Source organism: Balaenoptera acutorostrata, chromosome 4 (genome assembly GCF_949987535.1).
Source record: "Balaenoptera acutorostrata chromosome 4, mBalAcu1.1, whole genome shotgun sequence".
In the NCBI taxonomy this organism is placed as follows: Eukaryota; Metazoa; Chordata; class Mammalia; order Artiodactyla; family Balaenopteridae; genus Balaenoptera; species Balaenoptera acutorostrata.
In genome coordinates, this window is record NC_080067.1 from 52,099,587 (window position 1) to 52,118,022 (window position 18,436).

Consider the following 18,436-nt stretch of genomic DNA (forward strand, 5'->3'; position numbering starts at 1 on the left):
CTGCAGCCTACAAAACATGAAGAAGGGTAGCCAAACAGCTGAGATTGGGCAGAAGTTACACAAGATAAATCGATCTGCATGGAGAGTATAAGAAGGCCAGCAGCAGCTGCAGCATTTCAGAAAGTGCTGGTAAAGAGACGCTCACTAAAGATGAGGGGCTCACCCTGCGGTCCAAATGCTGTATCTTTCATTTATATCTATGGATGCTACACGGGGTGAAGAAGGCTGGGAGCAAAAGCTCTCCCCAACCTCATTTGGTTCAGGGAAACATATGAGGCAGGACTATATAAAGAATCACACCCACGAGCCATTTTCTGCTAAAAGCAGTCTGCCTCTGTAGGTTGTAAAACTTGAAGGCCACGCTGATCCTATGTCCCAGGCTGTCACCCAGGGACCTGCTACAATTTCAAGTCTAAGAAAACCAAACTCATTAAAGATAATTGATTAAAAGGGTAAATTTTAAAAACTGGCATAGCATGGGCATAAATGTATTACAAGCAAAATTAAAAACTAAACAAAATGAATTTTAAAAAGAGCAGCAAAACTAATCAATACATAGATCGCCACCAGGAACATGTTGCCCTTGGATAAATACTGTTACTAAGCATTTTGCCACAAATTAAATTTTAAAACTTGAAAACGTTCCTGTCTCTATGAAAGCAGATCACTGAGCAAAAGTCCCTTCATCTCAGGGACGAGATGAAGACACAACGGGAAGTGATGAAATGTCAGCTGGCAGAGCTCAGGAAAAAAATATCACAAGTGAGAATAGACTGCATGGTAACACAATGGGAAGGGTAGAGTGTACGAGTGAGAAAAACAAATAAGATGAAAATTAAAAACAGAACAAATTAGAGGGAAATGATAGATATTGGGGAAAAAAAGACCCAACAAATACATAAATGGGCTGAGTCCTTAAGAAAGAAAAATTAAGCAGAAATATTTTAAAGTGTCATGTAATAAAACTTTCCTCAAATAAGAGACAACCTGACATATATAAAAAGGACATACTGTTAATTACCTCTTCAATGGCCCTATCTGCAAATAGAGTCACATTATACGATGCTGTGGGGTTAGGAATTTGGGGAAACACAGTTCAGCCCATAGCATATATTTTGGAACTTTTAAATGACCAGTGAAGCTGCAGGAGCTTCAGCCTTGTTTCTGCATTTTTGGTAACTCAGTTACAAACACAATCAGTTTTATTAATGTGTCTTCACTTTTCCAAAATCCTGATCCCTTTATTTCTTGGTAAATTTGGTATTTCTTGGTATAATTTATGTCTTGTATAGCTTAGAGATAGCCAATCTTTGTTATTGGCCTGAGACAATTTTTAAAATTGTGGCAAAGATGGAGTTTGGTGATATGTCTAGTGGAAAGAAGGAGTTGGAGGCAAAAAGGATATAAATAAAAGACCTAACTTTTCTTGCTCTGGGGGAAAAAAAAGGACATAACTTGTGCCAGGAATAATAGAAGAGTCAAAAACAAGGCATATCCTACTAAAGTTACTAGACTTTAAAGATAAAGGCAGAATCATTTGGCAACCAAGCAAAATGATCAAGTCACTCAAAAGAAGAGAAATATATGTATTGCATTTGATATCTTCATAGCAATGATCAATACCAGTAGACAGTAAAGAGAGCAACTCCCACAAGATAAGTAAGGAAAGAACATGTGAGGTACGAATACTATAAACATCCAAACTGCCCATCAAATCTGAAAACTACCAACAGTTTCAACATGCAGGGAGTTCAGGGACTATTGTTCCCAAGAGTCCTTTTTGAGGAAATTACTACAACATAAACTGAGAAATGACTGAGGAAAAGATTTGGTGGTGAGCACCAAATATATTTTAACGTAGAAGTGAGATTAAAACAACATAAAGTTTAGGATGACAAATTAGAAGGCAAATGCCACATGCCTGACAACGTAGAAATGATACAATTAACAAAAACTGGGAAAGTAAGAAAGAAATTTCATTCATGATAGATCAGTAACAGCTGAGAGACAAAGGACTTAAACCAACAAGTCAAGGAATAGCCGTATAAGCAAATTTAACAAAACAAAAGCACAAAGAAAAATCATATTATTGAACAAAATTGTGTGGTGGAAGAGGGGGAGGGGAATGAAGAAACATGTTCATTTATCATCAGTCAGCATGGATTTAATTGTTACTTCCCTAGAAAAATAAAGGGCGACAACAATTATAATTATATGAATCTATAAGTATAAAGGTACTTCCAGAACAAACATATAACACACCCCACCAAATAAAAACAAAGAAAAAGATTACAGGTCCAGTGAAAACTTCAAAAAATATATAAACAGTAAATAGCAGAAAAGAGTATGAGAAATACAAAACCAAACTGTAATATAACAACAAATTTAAATGTGCTCAATTTCATGATTTTAAAAAATGGATTTTTTAGTTGGATCAAAGGCAAAAAAACCCGATTCACATCTAAAGTAAAATGATTCTGAAAATTTGAAATAAAAGGATGGGAAAAGTATACCAGGCAAATCAAAATCAAAAGAAAGCAGGGATCAAAATCTAAAATCATAGATGCACGAAGAAACCCTCAAAGGATACACAGACACTCGCAGTAGTGGTTGCCAGAAATAGGTGATAGTGGGAATTGGACAGATCAGCATCATGGAAGGGAGGTAGACTTCTCACTGAACAATTTTTTATATGTTCTAATATTTGATCAGTGTGAATATATGCTGCTTTTCATATAAGAAAGTATATGAAAAACAGCATATTCTGTTTTTTAATAAGACAGAAATGCAACCTGGACCTACCTCATAAGCAAAGTTACAAATGAAAACCCTTTCCACTTGCCTAACACCAGCGGTACAAGATAGTGTGGATTTCTGCACATTAGCAGTTGATTCTGTCCTCTGTTGTCTGAAGGTAAGCACATCAGAATCACAAGGCATTCTGAATGCCTCAGAGCTCTCCTGAGGTCCACTGTGAAAGCCAAAATGTTACTTCTGAAATAAACCCTAGCTGGTTTACTGAGATTTGTCTCTCAACTAGACAAGGAATTTTCATTGTAATTGACTGGGTTTCAGGACAATTAAACCAATAACTAACCAATAGGCCTTTGCAAGTTCTCTGACAGGGATAATCTTTCTGGGATAATTTATTTTTCTGAGTTAAAAAACAAATGATAAAAAATTCATATGCAATTCATATGCAAGGGTAGATACCTGTTTTCTGGGCCTGAAGCTTACAATTTGGGGAGCTTTCTTTAAGAAAATGAACATAAAATTGCAAACACAAAATTATTCATAAAAACGGTTATGTACTTAGAATGAGAAAATAAATCTCAACAAATTACTGGAGTTTTGTAGAGCTGAATCCTTTTCTTCTCAGCTCTCTTTTAGGAAAGGCACCTGAAATGCTTACCTGGAAATGATTCCTGCTTGCAACCTCGCTTCCTCTCTTCACCCAGAACACCCTAAAACCCCCAGCAACTCCTAATACTCACAAGGGACTTTGTAGATAAGGTTTATAAAACTTAACCTACATTAGCTTCACTAGCAATCTCCTTTATGTGGCGAAAGCCATGTCGTTAACCTAACACCTTCTAAATGAATAATGGTCATCAATTCCTCTCACTATTCAGAGTAACAGCATCTGCTGGGTTAATGGCATAATGTTTGCATATAAGTGAGTCTGCCATGGATTATGATACATGTAAGAAACCATTAACCATTTATTGAACCTGTTTAAGATTATCAAAGAATGTCTTTAACCTTGCTGTGATGACTTGTTTTCTTGATGAACTTGGCAAGGTTCTTCCCAGTTATTCAATCAAACACTAATCTAGGTGTTGCTCTGAAGAAATTTTGCCTATATAGTTAAAGTCCCTAATCAATGGATTTTAAGTAAGGAGATTATCCTGGATAATTTGGGAGAGCCGGACTTAAATCAGTTGGAAGGCCTTAGAAGCAGGACTGAGGCTTCCCTAAGACAGAAAAGAAATGCCAACACTGGACAAAACTTCTGCCTGTGCCCATGGAGTTCAGTCCTCCTCCTTTAACCGCCTGTGGACGGCTCTACTCCTTTTGGACTTGCTCCACCAGCCCTCACAATCCCATAAGGCAATTCCTTGTCATAAATTTCAATACATGGTCCTGCTCGTTCTGTTTCCCTGCACCCTTACTGATACACTTGCCATAAAGTGCATTGTTTAACGCAGAATCATCGTGAAGGGCGAAGCATTCTTATCGAGACAAATAGACTGGTTTGTCAAGGTTCCTGCGGTTTGTGACCGGAGTCTGTCAGATACTTGAAAAGAAAATTTATGTTTATTCAAATATACAGCTTATCTTAAAGCACCTTCAAGTTCCCACATAGGTGTTATGTGGGACCTCAAGCCTTAAACTTCTCACCTTATGGGTCCAACAACTTACTTAGAATCTTGGTGAGTAGTTCACTCAGAAGGGTGAGTAACAGCCAGTGTATTCGGACTCATTGCGTCCAAATGGACCCATCTTTAAAGCTTCTAAAGGCTTCCTTCTCACTTAAAATAAACCCAAGTTTCTTGCCCAGGCTACCTCGTCCCACATGAACGGATCCCTAATTCTTCCACCCAAATCTCGTGCTCACTATGAGCGTCTCTCACACTCTACCCTGGCAACACTGACGTTTCTGACCCTGGAATACGCCAAGCTTGTTCCCACCTCAGTAGCTTTACACTTCTGCTCCCATCCTTGGAATGTTCTGTCCCCATTCGTTTGTGGAACTGCTTCCTCTTATCTTTCAGGATTCAGCCCAACAATCAGAGAGAGCTTCACTGATGCCCCCCCTTAGTCACGTTCCATCACATTGTCTTGCTTTATTTTCCTCGTACCTTTTGTCAATATCACTATCCAAACATATCTTCTTATATACAGTTATTTATTTATTGTCTATCATGCCCCTAGGTGATAAATTCAATGAGAGCAAAGACCTTGTTTGTCTTTATATCCCATATACCCTTAGCACCCAGCATTGTGTCTGGTATTTACATAGAAGATGGTCACAAAAATGTATTTGTTGAATAAATGAGCAAATGAATGAAGATACCTCCAGGCTTGTAAAGGGGCGGGATCACTCCTCACACTTTGGAATTCCTGCCTTCCAGAGACCCGAGGGACTCTATTATGGTAATAGAAGGCTGGTCCTCCGTGTCATTTATCTATATATCCATCCACTTACCGCAACCCCTGCTCTTAAAAATTAACATCAAGTGTTATTGGTAACCATTTATGTTCTCTATTTCCTACTTGGGAAAAGATGACATTATACATTAATCGCTTCGTTTTATAGTTGGCTGCCCAACAAGGCTTGTTATAATGATAACCAAGAGGTGTTTTAAAAGCGATGAAAATGAAAGACGTGGTGGTCATGAAGCTATTCAAACATTTTCACTAAAATAAAATGATCCAGTGATTTTCATAAAGCACAGTTAATCTTTATCATCTGATCCCTCCCTTGCCCCCTAATTGGAGACTAACTATGTATCAGATGAACAACAGTGGCAAACGTCACAAAGTCACCCTGGCAAGAAGGGACTTAGCGACTATGTAAACACAGCACTGCAATGACCAGCTGTTGTTAGTTTATGAATATACGGTATTCTGAAAACTTTCTCTTCAATTCACATCCTCCATCCTATTCTAAGTCCTCTAGATAAGTGCTTCTCAAACTTTAATGTGCATAAAAATCACCTAGAAATCTTGTTAAAATGCAGATTCTGATTCCATAGATCTGAGTTGAGGCCTGTGATGCTGCATTTCTAACATGCTCCTGGGTGACGCCCAGGCTATATCCACTGCCCGCATTTTGACATCAAGGTTCTAATTCCTAAATATAGACTCTAGATCAGGATGGCCAGGCTGTCATTTAATTTCAGCCATCACTGTGTAACAATCAGGTAACAAAGCAACAGGTTGTTGGCAGAGTAGTGAGAATTTATCAAAATGCTTTAGTGGTCTTCATATGGCTCTTAAACGATCGTGCTTGGGACCCGTTCAACCTTTTTTTTAAGACTTTTTTTTTTTAATGAGCCATTTTATTTTACAACAAAATTGAAAGGAAGGTACAAGTATTTCTCATATATCCCCTGCCTGCACACATGCAAACCCTCCCCTGTTATCAACATCAGTCACCAGAATGGTATATTTTTTAGTAAGGGTGAATCTACACTGACACATCATTATCACCCGAAGTGCATTGTTTACCTAAAGTTTCACTCTTGGTGTTGCACATTTTAAGGATATTTAAAGGATAATGACAAATATCCTTCATTATAATATCATACAGAGTATTTTCATTGCCCTAAAAAAATCCTCTGTGCTCCTATTCACCTCTTCTCCTCCTTCCCTGGCAACCATTGACCTTTTTATTGTCTCCATAGTTTCACCTTTTTAGAATCCCATAGAGTAGGAATCATTCAGTGTGTACCTTCTCAGATTGGTTTCTTCCACTTAATAATATTCATTTAAGATTCTTTCATGTCTTTTCATGGCTTGACAGCTCTTTTTTTAAAGTGCTAAATAATATTCCATTGTCCGGATGTACCACAGTTTATTTATCCATTCACATGCTGAAGGACATCTTCGTTGCTTCCAAGTTTTGGCAATTATGAATAAAGCTGCTATAAAGATCTGCATGCAGGCTTTTGTATGAAAATAAGTTTTCAGGTCCTTTGGGTAAATACCAAAGAGCATGATTGCTGGATTGCATGTTAAGAGTATGTTTAGTTTGTAAGAAACTGACAAACTGCCTTCCAAAGTGGCTGTACAGTTTTGCATTCCCACCAACAATAAATGAGAGTTCCTGTTTCTCCACATCCTCACCAGCATTTGGTGGTGTGAGCGTCCTGGAGTTCGGCCATTCTAATGCGTGTGTAGTGATAACTCATTGTTCTCTCACTTTGCATTTCCCTGATGACATATGATGTGAAGCATCTGTTGAATCTTTTAAAAAAATGTTTTTCACATGTTAATGACTTCTGTTTTATAGGACTCAAATTATGGTGATATCATATAAACAAAGATATAAAATAATAGGAAGGATTTTTTTACTTCTAACATATCTCTGAGTTTTGTGCTCAGTCTGGATCTTCAGTTATCTAAGATTTCCTGGCATGAATCATGTGTAGAAATCTCTCATTTCCTACTAAAAATGAATATATCTATAAATGCATTCTTCTTGTATTTAATGATTTGTTCAAGTAAGATTTCCACAATATTTGATTCTTTTTCTTTACTGGTACTAGATTTAAGATAGTATTTTAAAGCAAAGATATATAAGGTTGATTTTACTAAAATCCTGTGTGTATACTTTTCACCTGTAGCTTAAGAATTATAGAGAGTAAGTTTGTATATCAATGAAAAACCAGTATTGTCTATAGCACACCCTTCTGAGTAGGCAGATTCTGGCTGAGTTCACCATTTTTTAACTATTTTGCCCCTCTCTGTAAATTGCAGGTTACCATGGATATGCAAATTCCATCTCATCTGGTAGAGTGTTAACTGACTTGCTCCGCTTCCTTGGAAACACCAGTTTTTGTACCTACCTGCAAATTGGGTCAGGGACAGTTATCTTGCACAAATTATCAACTCTTACCAAATTTTCAATCCTCCCACTTTTCTTCAATATCTGGCCACAATCCTCCAAACTTTTTCAATTCTTCTCACATCTGTCTAAAACTGAGAACTAAAACCTGACAGCCCAAATCTTTATTCAGACTCTATGCTGCCTTGCAGCTGTCCTTTGCTCTCAGGACCTCCAGAACACCAAAACAACTGAACTTCCCCCCCTCCTAACATCTGGTTCAACGGGTTCTACAGAAGCAATGCCAACAAGAATCCCTGAGAGACACTTCTCAGACACTGTTTTGCCCCATCCAGAAGATTCATGATCACCTCTGGGTTGTTCAACAATGAGCGGTAATCATTCATCTTGAACAAAAGTAAGGGGGCTGACAACATTGACCTTTACCCTGTGCAACTAGAAAGTGGAGGCAGTTAAGAAATGGCCCGACCCTCTTGCATTCCAGAAACAGATAACAGCAAAGGACCACTCTTCTCTCTCTCATTCTGAAATAAGACCCTCTTCACCCTCCTCCCAAGTCTAATAAGACTCATGGATTCATTAACCTGTCTCTATAATAGCTCAAGCCCCCTTCCTTTTTTTGAGATACTCCTCTTTAATGACTATTCTCCCTGTTGCAATAGCTTGAATAAAATCATCTCTTTAATTGTCCTGCACATTTTGTCTTTGACAAACAACAACAACAAAACAATTCACCTGAGGTATCACTAATGCAGCATTTTCTCTACGCTGGAAGTTTTAAAGATTTTATAGGTACAATATGATGACTTCTGGGGAATTTATTGGCAAAACCTGACCCAGAGCCACTTCTAAGTAGATTCCAGTTTTTTGAATAAAGCGTATCAAAAAGGGGTTTCAAGCTGTTTGAGAACCCACGGGGAACAACTTGGAAGCTAAAGAGAGAGTGTGAAAGATGTTTCAACTTGAAAGGGAAAGAAAGAAAATACAAAAGAACATTAAAAACACAGTAGGTAAAACTGAAAAGTCACCTGGGGCTTATGAAGTGTCTGAAAACTGTCCCAAGTTCCAAAGCGGTAGTTTAGAATGTTGAAAGTAAGTCTGGCAAAATGCCTCTCATCATACAATTGCCAAATAACCTTCAGCACACTGTAATTACGGAGATTTCAGGAATGTGTGTAAAATGCAGTGCAAAGACTTAAGGTAGACTCTGTAATGATAGTGTGGAGGAGGGCATGTATTAGTAATTGAGATTTTTTTTTAAGTGCTCATTTATAATAACAATTTTTAAATTCAGTAGCCTCCTACGAAAAAGGAGATGAACAATTTTAAATGAAAGTGATAAAAATAGGTACTATTATAGTGAAATAGCTGGTATTAGAAAGCCGCATAAGAATAGGTTGCCTAGGGACTACAATTTCAACGTTATTTGAACAAGGGAGGCTGTATCTAGAAATAATAATAACATGGACACCTGTAAAACAGGGACACTTCTCAACTAGGGTCCACCTTTTACTAGCTATGCGAGACTAGGTATGTTATTTAAACTCTTTTTTCTATCCCACAGAGTCTATGCCAGAGACTCTTTATATAGTAAATAGGGGCAATAATAATTCCTATAACATAGCGCCATTTAGTGGAATAATAATGATAAAATACCATCAATAAAGAAAGTGTCAGGCTCTGTGCTAAGGGCTTCACATGGGTTATTTCACTTAATGTTCACAGCAACATTATGAAGACGGTAACTAATACGATGCCCATTATTAGTTGAAGAAACTAAGGCATAGAGAGTTTAACTGACCTGCTAAAGGTCATATAGCTAGCAAGTGGTAGAGTCTTGATTTGAAGCTAGGTTTATGCTTGAAATTTTGCCCTTACTATACCTTTATTGCTTTGAGTCTTCCAAGTTTTATTCATTCTATAAATGGAAATTCTCCAAAGGACAACCATAACCATTAACACCTTATAACTGAGTAGGAATAATGACTGTGATTTCAAAGGTTACAAAATAATGTAAAGGACCAGGAGTGGGATAAAAAGCATGAATAGCCAGGGAAGATGGTACTATGCCAATGATCAGTGCATTGCCCCTGAGCTCCAAAGCCACTCTTCACTGCTTGCTGCGTGATAATGGACCAGAGTCTTGTAAATGGTTCTCCTTTGACAGCTGGTACAAAGTTGAGCTCTGTCACTAGAGGGCACTAGAGGGACACTGGAGGAGAAATGGATTTCTCTCCAAGCGGGTGCTGCCCTCACCAGGCTCCTGCAGGGCAGTTCCTCCAGCACTAGAGTCCTACAGCATGACTTCCCCAGGACCAAGGTCATCCAATGCCTTCTGCGGCTCCAGACTCCTGTGATGCAAGGATGGCTTTTCCAGAGCCACAGCTTCCCTTGCCACCCTCCCAGGTGACTTTGCAGCAGAGTGCCGCCTGTCTGCCAGCATGCAATGAATGACTTTCTGTAATACCCCAGGAGGCAAGCAGAGGGCCACCAGTGTGACTCCTCCCTGTGAACAGCCTCTCCCCTGCAGCCCCTTGATGGCTTTGCAGTGAGTTCTGAGACACAGCACCTCCCTGTGGATGGCTTCCCCTGACGCCCCTGAGAGCAGATTTCTGCAAGTTCCATCTGCAGCAGCTCTGCCACCTTGCCAGGTGGCAAGACAGCGATAAGCCCTCTTGCACAAGGTCTGGGTCTCTGCCCTAGCTTAGGTGGGCATATTCCCTGGTCTATCTCAGGCCTGGGAGTAGTGGCTTCTCTTTAGATCTTCTATTCCTGTGTTCTTTAGAATTCTCTTTGCTGCTTACTAGCCAATGTTCTATAATGTGCGTATATTATATCTAAAATCGGAAGAAAAAATGAACTGAAAAATAAAATTAATTCTAAAACATGCTTTGACTGTAGTTGCTGCTGACTATAGTTGCTCTTCAGTTACCGTTCTTTTTCTTTCCTCCCTACTATAGTCAGTTTCTTGGGAAAGTGTTAGCTTTTCTTGGTAGATGTCCCACAGGTACCTCCGACTCAACATATTCTGAAAACTAACTCTAAATCATCTTCTCCTCCTATATTTCCTCTCTCAGTAATTGTCTCTCTTTGACATAGTTATCCGGGCTGGAAACCTGATAGTCATACATGTCTTAACATCTCAACAGGGCACAAAATCCTTTAAATTCTATCTATCTCTGTAACACTTCTCAAATTAATAGTTACTTCCTTTCTAGGGTCCCCTTATCTTCAAAATAATAATAGTTACCATTTATGAGTGCTTATTATGTGCCAGTCATTGTGCTAAAATTAACCCACACAACTCCAAGAAGCAGGTACCACTAGCCCCATTTTACAGATGAGAAAACTGAGACTTTGTAGCTTATTTAATTTATCCAGATATAAACAACTAGTAGAAGGCAAAGTGAAAATTCAAAAGAAGATAGCTACGCCATACAACAAGTTCCCACCACTCTAATACATACACTGCCTTCAGTCTAGCCCCACTATAATGCATCAACTACACAGTTTCCAGAAAGCTTTCTAGAATGCAAATCTGGTCATGTCACTTGCCTGCTTAAACATTTCAACAGGAATTTTGTTTCTGGATAGGATTTAATAAGTAGTGGCAGGTCTTCCTTCTCATTGCACCAGATAGGAAAAAAAAAAAAAAAAAAAGGGTAAATTACAGAAATAATATTCTTAAAGCCTTCAGAGAGCTGTGAAAACAAATATTATCAAATTAAAATTCATGAGATAGTAGAACCATTCTCAGATGAGCTGAGATTGCCAAATCTTTTCTTCCCTTCGGGGATTAATCATGTCTGGGCATTGCTAAGAAACAGGCTTGCCATAGACAGAGAGATTTTCTAAGGGAAGGGAAAATCAGAAGAGCTTTTGATGACTATGTGGGTTGGTGTGATGGACTGGAATTTGGAGAAACTTTGTAACTGTGGCCAGGGTTCCCCACAGGACATATTCTGAGTGCTGGGGTAGTGTGGGAGGCTGTGGATTGGACTGGGGAGGCAGCTTAATGTTTCCTGCGGTCACAGTATTCCACTACAGGGAGAGGCCTAAAACAAACATTTGAAACTGAAAGTAAATGAAGTCTAACCAAAGCCATAACCCAGCACTGACCGAACTCCATCCCTAATTGGATTAACATGATTCACACTTCATGCTCTCTGTGCAGCTAAGGAAACGGTGCACTGCCTCAGAGAAAAAACATTAAGTTCATTATCTGTAGATCTTTAACATATAATTTCTGTCATATAATAAAAAATTATACAGAAATTACAGGACTTACAAGAAAGAAGGAAAATGTGACCAATAACCAAGAGGAAAAATTAGACATTAGAAACAGATCCAAGGATCACCCAGATACTGATGTTAGCAGGCCAGGACTTTAAAATTATTATAAATATGTTAAAGAAAACAGAGAGAAAATTTGGATAAAATGGATGAAAACAGAAGTAATTTCAACTGAGTATTAGAATATATATAAACAAGATTCAAATGGCATTTTAGAAATATATATACATGTATATATACACACATATACATATAAAATCTGAAATTGGGAACTGATATCATGGGTTTAAAAGAGACTGGCAAAAGAGACAGGACTAGTGAATGCAAAGATAAGTCAATATAAAATATCCAAAATGAAGCCCAGAGAAGAAAATAAAATGGAAAAATGAGAAGAACATAAGAAATGTTTGTGATATGATGAAAATCCAACGTATGTGTAATTGCAGTCCCAGAAGGACTGGAGAGTGGGAACTGGAAAGAAACAATATTTGAAAAGATAATAGCTGAGAATTATTCAACATTGAAGAAAGATGTATTCAAGGATTCCTATCAACCCCAAGCAGTATATATACAGAGAAAAGCGTATTTATGCCCACTGTGATAAAACTGCTAAAAAACAAGGATAAAGAAAAAAATCTGTAAAGCAGCCAGAAAAAAGATTGCATTCAAAGAAGCAACAATAATATGAAGAGTGGAATTTTAAACAGGAACTATAGGAGCAAAGAAGCAATGGGATGGTATCTTTAAAGAGTTGAAAAAAACTGCTATCTAGGGTTTTAAACCCAGTGAAAAAATCCTTCCAAAGTCAAAATAAAATAAACGCATTTTTCAGACACATAAAAGCTGGGAAAATTACTCACCAGCAGACCAACATTATAAGAAATACTGCAGAAATTTCTTCTGAATAAAGGAAAATAATCTCAGATGGAAGCCTAGTACCCCGAAAAGAAATAAAGTACTGTAACCTCTAGAGTAATCACTAAAAGGCTAAGACAAAGAGATCTAAAAACTGAAGAATTAATAGAAGAGATAAAATGGGATAATTCAGAATACTTGACTAAAACATTCCAATGGTTCCTCATTTCCGGTCAAATAAATACCAAAGTCCTTAACACAGTACACCAGGTGCTCCATGATTTGGCCCCCATTTACCTCTCTGGCCTTAATTCTCATCATGTCCCTTCTAGAACCCAGCCATTTGGGACTACTCATAGCTCCCTTAGCACACCATCCATCCTGTGCCAGAAATATCATCCCTCTTTTTTCTTACCTAACTAATATCAATTTAACTTTTAATACCTAGCTCAGGCACAATCTGGTTTCTCTGAAAAATCATCTATGAACCTCCACGTGATCCCACAGTACCCAGTGCTTATCTCTATTATAGCCTTTGATGTAAAACATAATGGTTTCCTTATCTAGTTCCCTCAACTAGTCTTCAAGAGCTTTGAAAGCTGTGCCTCTACACGTCAGCTCTGTGCCTCTACCACCCAGCACAGGGGTCAGCACAGAGAAGGCATTCAATATTCACCAGGAAGGCTAAATAAACACATGAGCAAACATGATTTCTGCATCAGCTATTTGAAGACTGCTATTATGCAGAGCATGTTACCGTCCTCTCCCATTCTCCAGACCTTTATTTCTAAATAGCACACCAGTACCTCAAACTCAGCACATTCCAAACTCAGCTCTATTCATCTGTGTCAAACTCAGTCAACTTGACACCATCTGAAGTCACCCATTGCAGCCAGCTTGGAATCATTTGGACTCCTGCCCTACTTCATCCACAATGCGTCTTTCCTTATGTTTCCTTGATCTTGACTTCCTCTTCTCCTCCCTCACCCTTTGAACTCCTACTCATTTTAAGCCTCAGCTCAGAGGTGACTTCCACTAATTCCTTCTCATGCCCCAGGCAGAGGTAATCTGCCTTCTCCCCTGATGCTTCCACAGAACCTCATTTGTGGTGGCATGTGTCATGCATTCTGTCGTCCTCAGTAGTTTACATCTGTCTCTCCCTCAAGTCGGTGAAGCTTTTTAAAAAAAGGAACTATTTTCACTTGCAGAGAAGGCAGATGAGTGGAAATATTTAAAAGGGAGCAAAGGAAGAAAAGCTGAAGAAGAAAATAGAAGAGCAAAAGAGAGAAAACATCTTTTTTAAACGGTGTGGAAATTATAGGAAAATTTTATATTAAGAAATCCGGGAGAAAAAATTCTCTTTGAAAATGTATTAGAGGTTTTTTTGTATTTTCAGTATTCCCAACCAGCCATTCACCCCCAACTTCCCCTACACATCCTCCCTGCCCATGAGGAGAATTTATCTGCAGATGAAGGAGAATTCTCCTGCTGCAGAACGTGCAAGGCTTCCAGGGCTGAGGAGAGGCATTTGCTGCCCTCACCCTTGCTCTCTCCCACTTCCTGGCTCTCCAGCTTCTGCAGTCTCCTTCTCTCCTATTTCTCTTGCCTCTATTCTGACTCTTTGCTCCATCTTGGTTTCCTCCTGTGTGCATGTTCTCTGTCTGGGCTGTCTTTACACTTTGTTCTGGCTCCCTGGATCTTTTCTTACTGTCTGTTCCCCACATTCTCTTCCGTCTGTGACTCAGCAGGACAAGATAAGTCCTCTCCATCTTTATTCTTGAAGATGAATCATCCTGGGGAAAAAGCAGTAGGCTGATAGACTGAAAGCCCAGTCAGATGCACTAAAGGTTATTTAAAGCCCTAACGTTTGTGGATTCATGTTTTTAGAAGAAATGAGCAGATATCATAGACGATCCTCCTGAGAGCAAATGAACAATTATAGATTTAGAAAAGAGAAACTGAGAAAAAGCAAAGGAAGCTGATAATAATTAGACTGGAAATATAGCGGTGAGAAATGACAGCTGTACCTTGTTTACAAGTGGAATTAAAAAAAAAAAAAAAGTTGACCAGCTGTTATAAGGAACCAAGCAGAGACAAGAGGCTTAAACTTCCCCTAGTGTAGACATAAATGCCTCCCTCCTACAAGGGTTATTATTTCTCAAGGATGATGTTGAACCCCCATCTCAGAGGATTTGAAAAGTTTAGAAACCACAGATCTCAGATGGTTCGAGTGCAGTTCTGAGAAGTTGAAAACTTCTCTTTTCATTAATTATTTTAAATGAGTTCCCTGCAGTGTCCATATGCTTTCTGAGTGCCTCGCTGAGTAACAGGTTGTGTTGCCTGCACTCCCATCAGGTCCCTCTTTGCTGGTAGGATGTTTGTACAGAAATTACTCTTCAAATTCTTAGACACTCGGAAGCCTATACCAGTGCGAAAAATAGAGCATTCTTTTGCACATCTTGTTTCCAAATCCTCGGAGATCATTCACTTCTGTTTTCTAAATTAAGCTTTCTTGTCGACTCATCATATTAGCCTAGCACAACAGCTGGAAGGCTCTAAGACAATACACTTTAAGTAGCTGCTATTTATAGTGTTTCACATGAAAAGAACAAAACCAGATTGTCAGAGACTCTGTTCTGAAGCCGCCTTAGGATACCTCTTTCTCTGGTATCAGATCTGAAAAGTAAGATTATTGGGGGGAATGGGTTCTCGTTCATAGCAGACTCATGATATATATTCATGGCATTCTGACTTCAGAAAAGTGGCAAAACAAAAATATTCCTCTTATGTATTTTGGCCTGTTGGCTGTGCTTTCTGAGAACACAGATCGGCAGCTGAGCTATAAATCTTAGCAGTCAAACCACACTTCATTTCACTGCAACCTACAAGGCAAACACGTGTTACTTTCCTGCTTTTCTACTTTGTTTTCTTCATTGGTTGAGTTTCGTGGGGAGAGAGGATGGACGTGGTATGATGGTTGAGGACTTACTTTCAGAAAGTGATGGAAGCTCTGGAATTTGGGGACATTCCTCCTCTGGCTCTTCCCTAAAGTATTTCTCAGGGTCTAGAAGAAAAGCTGGTTTATTCACTTCAGGTAGTTCTTTCAAGTTTCCAATGCTTAATGACCTAAAACCGCCTTTACAACGGCAGGTTTTAAGGGAGGATGGAAAAAAAAAAAGTATAATATCATTAATTCCTCAGAAAGAGCTAGCACATTTCCAAGTTAACTTTTTTTTAAAAATTCTAACCTCCCTGTTACTCAGCTGGTACAGCTGCAGATCAGCAAACCCTATAAACACAGCTGTTCAAGATAAATCCATGGTCCTTTTATGCAAAGGGCCAAAAGAAACTCAAGGCTCCCCATTCATTTATTTTTCATTTTGTATTCTTTGCTATTTTCCCTTGAAAATGAGTATTCTGCAGTTTTGGAAAAGCTCCAGTTTCTCTGTTATCTGCAAGAAAACTGTAGGCTTTGTGAGATGGAATCTATTTTTCAGCATTTAACAACATACCTAAAATTTTGAGTTTGCAGGTTCATTTTCATTTTGCTAAAATGTAAACCAGCTCTTTATTATTGTATCTCTGATGCACACAATGAGATAATGGGAAGGAAGACTCTTAATTATGCCCTTACAGGCAAAGTCTTGGACAAAATTTAAAAGTCTTCTTTTTGTTTCATGGGATAAATGGATAATGGAATGGAAGTCTACAAAAACTTAATTCAAGATGTGATTCTATGTTTGTTTAACTGTTAGCTCTGTGAAGGTAAAAACTGTCCGTGCTTTTGTCATTGTGGTGGCTCAGTATTTAGGAAAAGTAAACTAACAGGTAATGAGCACCTGCTCAGAGACAAGTCATTTGCCATGTCAGTGGTTCTCAAACTGTACCAGGCATCAGAATCCTCTGCAGGGCTTATCAAAGCACAAACCACTTGCACCATTCCCGTTTCTAACTTAGTTGGGTGGGGATGGGGCCCCAGAATGTACCTAAATTCCCAGTGATGCTGATGCTGGTAGACCAGGGAACGTACTCTGGGAACCAATGTGTTATATTAAACCAAAGGAGAAATCTTCACAACCTGTAAAGTATCATTATGCCCTTTTGACAGATGAGGAAATCAAGGCTCAAGACGCTTTAGTAACTTGCCTGAATTTATATAACTGGTAAATGGTAGACCTTGGACATCAACTCAAGTATATTTCACTCTAAGAGTTGTGCTCCAAGGTATAATAATAATAAATAATATTACTAATAAAACTGTATTGAGTTTCTACAATATGCCAGGCACTAAGTGCTTCACATATATTTTCTCATGTAATCCTGACAAAACATCTATAGAGTAGATTAGTTTATAAATATGCATTGAATATTAACAAATAATAATGTACCTTTTGACAGCAAAATTTCAACAGAAACGAGCACATTTGCTCTGTGAAAGTGCAGCTTCCCCTTGGACATAAGTTGACAAAAGATTTGTAGTGAGTGAAATATTCTCGTTATATGATGGATCTTCGAGAATGATTCTCAGTACTCTTCTAAATAACACACTTCAGTATGATAACAATTCTTTTGTTTCAATTACTTTTTTTACAGTTTTTTTCTGGTCAGCCACAACTAAACAAATACGTTGTTCCGTGTGGCTTTGGGCTTTCTGAGAACAAAAATAGTTTTAATTTTATTTTTATCTTTTAAACACTTAGGAGAGAGAATTAACATCCTGTGCCAACTCTATTTTGGAGACTATAGTGGGCACTTTCCACATGTTTTCTGGTTTAGACCTTATACTTCTGCCTATTGTACACTCTGAAGGCTTGGACAAGTCACTTAATATCTCTGAGCCTCGCTTTCCTCCTTTGTTAAAATGAGATCACAAGAGCTTACTTTCAGATTTATTAAGGAATACCAACATTCCTGGCACATAGAGTAGTTACTTGTTTTCTTCATACCAATCTATAAAATAATAACATGATAAAAATATATCAACAGTGATTACTTACTGAATGATTTTTTTATAACTTCACCATTGTAAAGGTTATGTGTTTTTTTCTTATAAACATTTCTTTCCTTATATTCATACCTAAATTTATAACTTCTGATGGTCTGACACTGGAAGAAAATAATTTATGATGAAACAAAATACCAACCACAAAGGATGAACAGACACTTTCTGGCTATAAATATACACCTTTAACAAAAAAAAATCTCTATCCTGTGGACCTAAGTAGTGACAATTGTTTACACTAATCAAGTTATATCTTTGAATAAAATGCCTACTAGCCAGGTGATGGTATAAAAGTGTAAGAGCCACGAAGGAGGAGAAGCTAGTTAAGCAAAGGTCCTGTCCCATAAAAACTGGAAGGTCAGAGAAAAAACTATGAAGAAGAAAATGCCACAGACACACACACTATCCTTGCCCTGTGTGTAAGTTATATGGGCTAATCAGTGGTATGTGTCAAAAGCTCTTTTATCCAGTGTTATGCCTGGATCTTCATTTATGGTATCCAAAATGCAAAAAGAAAAAAAAAGTTCAGTGCTTTTGAGGCTTGTTATATGAATCGATAGGAAAACTTTAGATTAGCTTGAATCCACAGGAAAAGTTTTTATCAATAAAACACAGGAAGTGAAACCAGTCCATAGTTGTATATAATTCCAGTCAGAAAACAGGAAATGGTCTCAAATATATTTAACATTCACTGTCACAGACCTCAACCTTAA

General features: G+C 38.1%; 1 protein-coding gene across 1 annotated transcript in view; it reads right to left on the reverse strand.

The window, feature by feature from the left end:
• The window catches only part of WDR49 (WD repeat domain 49), a 156,904-nt gene that overhangs the window by 1,435 nt on the left and 137,033 nt on the right, over positions 1–18,436 (reverse strand). Inside the window, 3 exon segments of the mRNA XM_028162686.2 lie at positions 15,711–15,857; positions 17,719–17,799; positions 17,802–17,827. Coding sequence (XP_028018487.2) covers positions 15,711–15,857; positions 17,719–17,799; positions 17,802–17,827 — 254 coding nt within the window.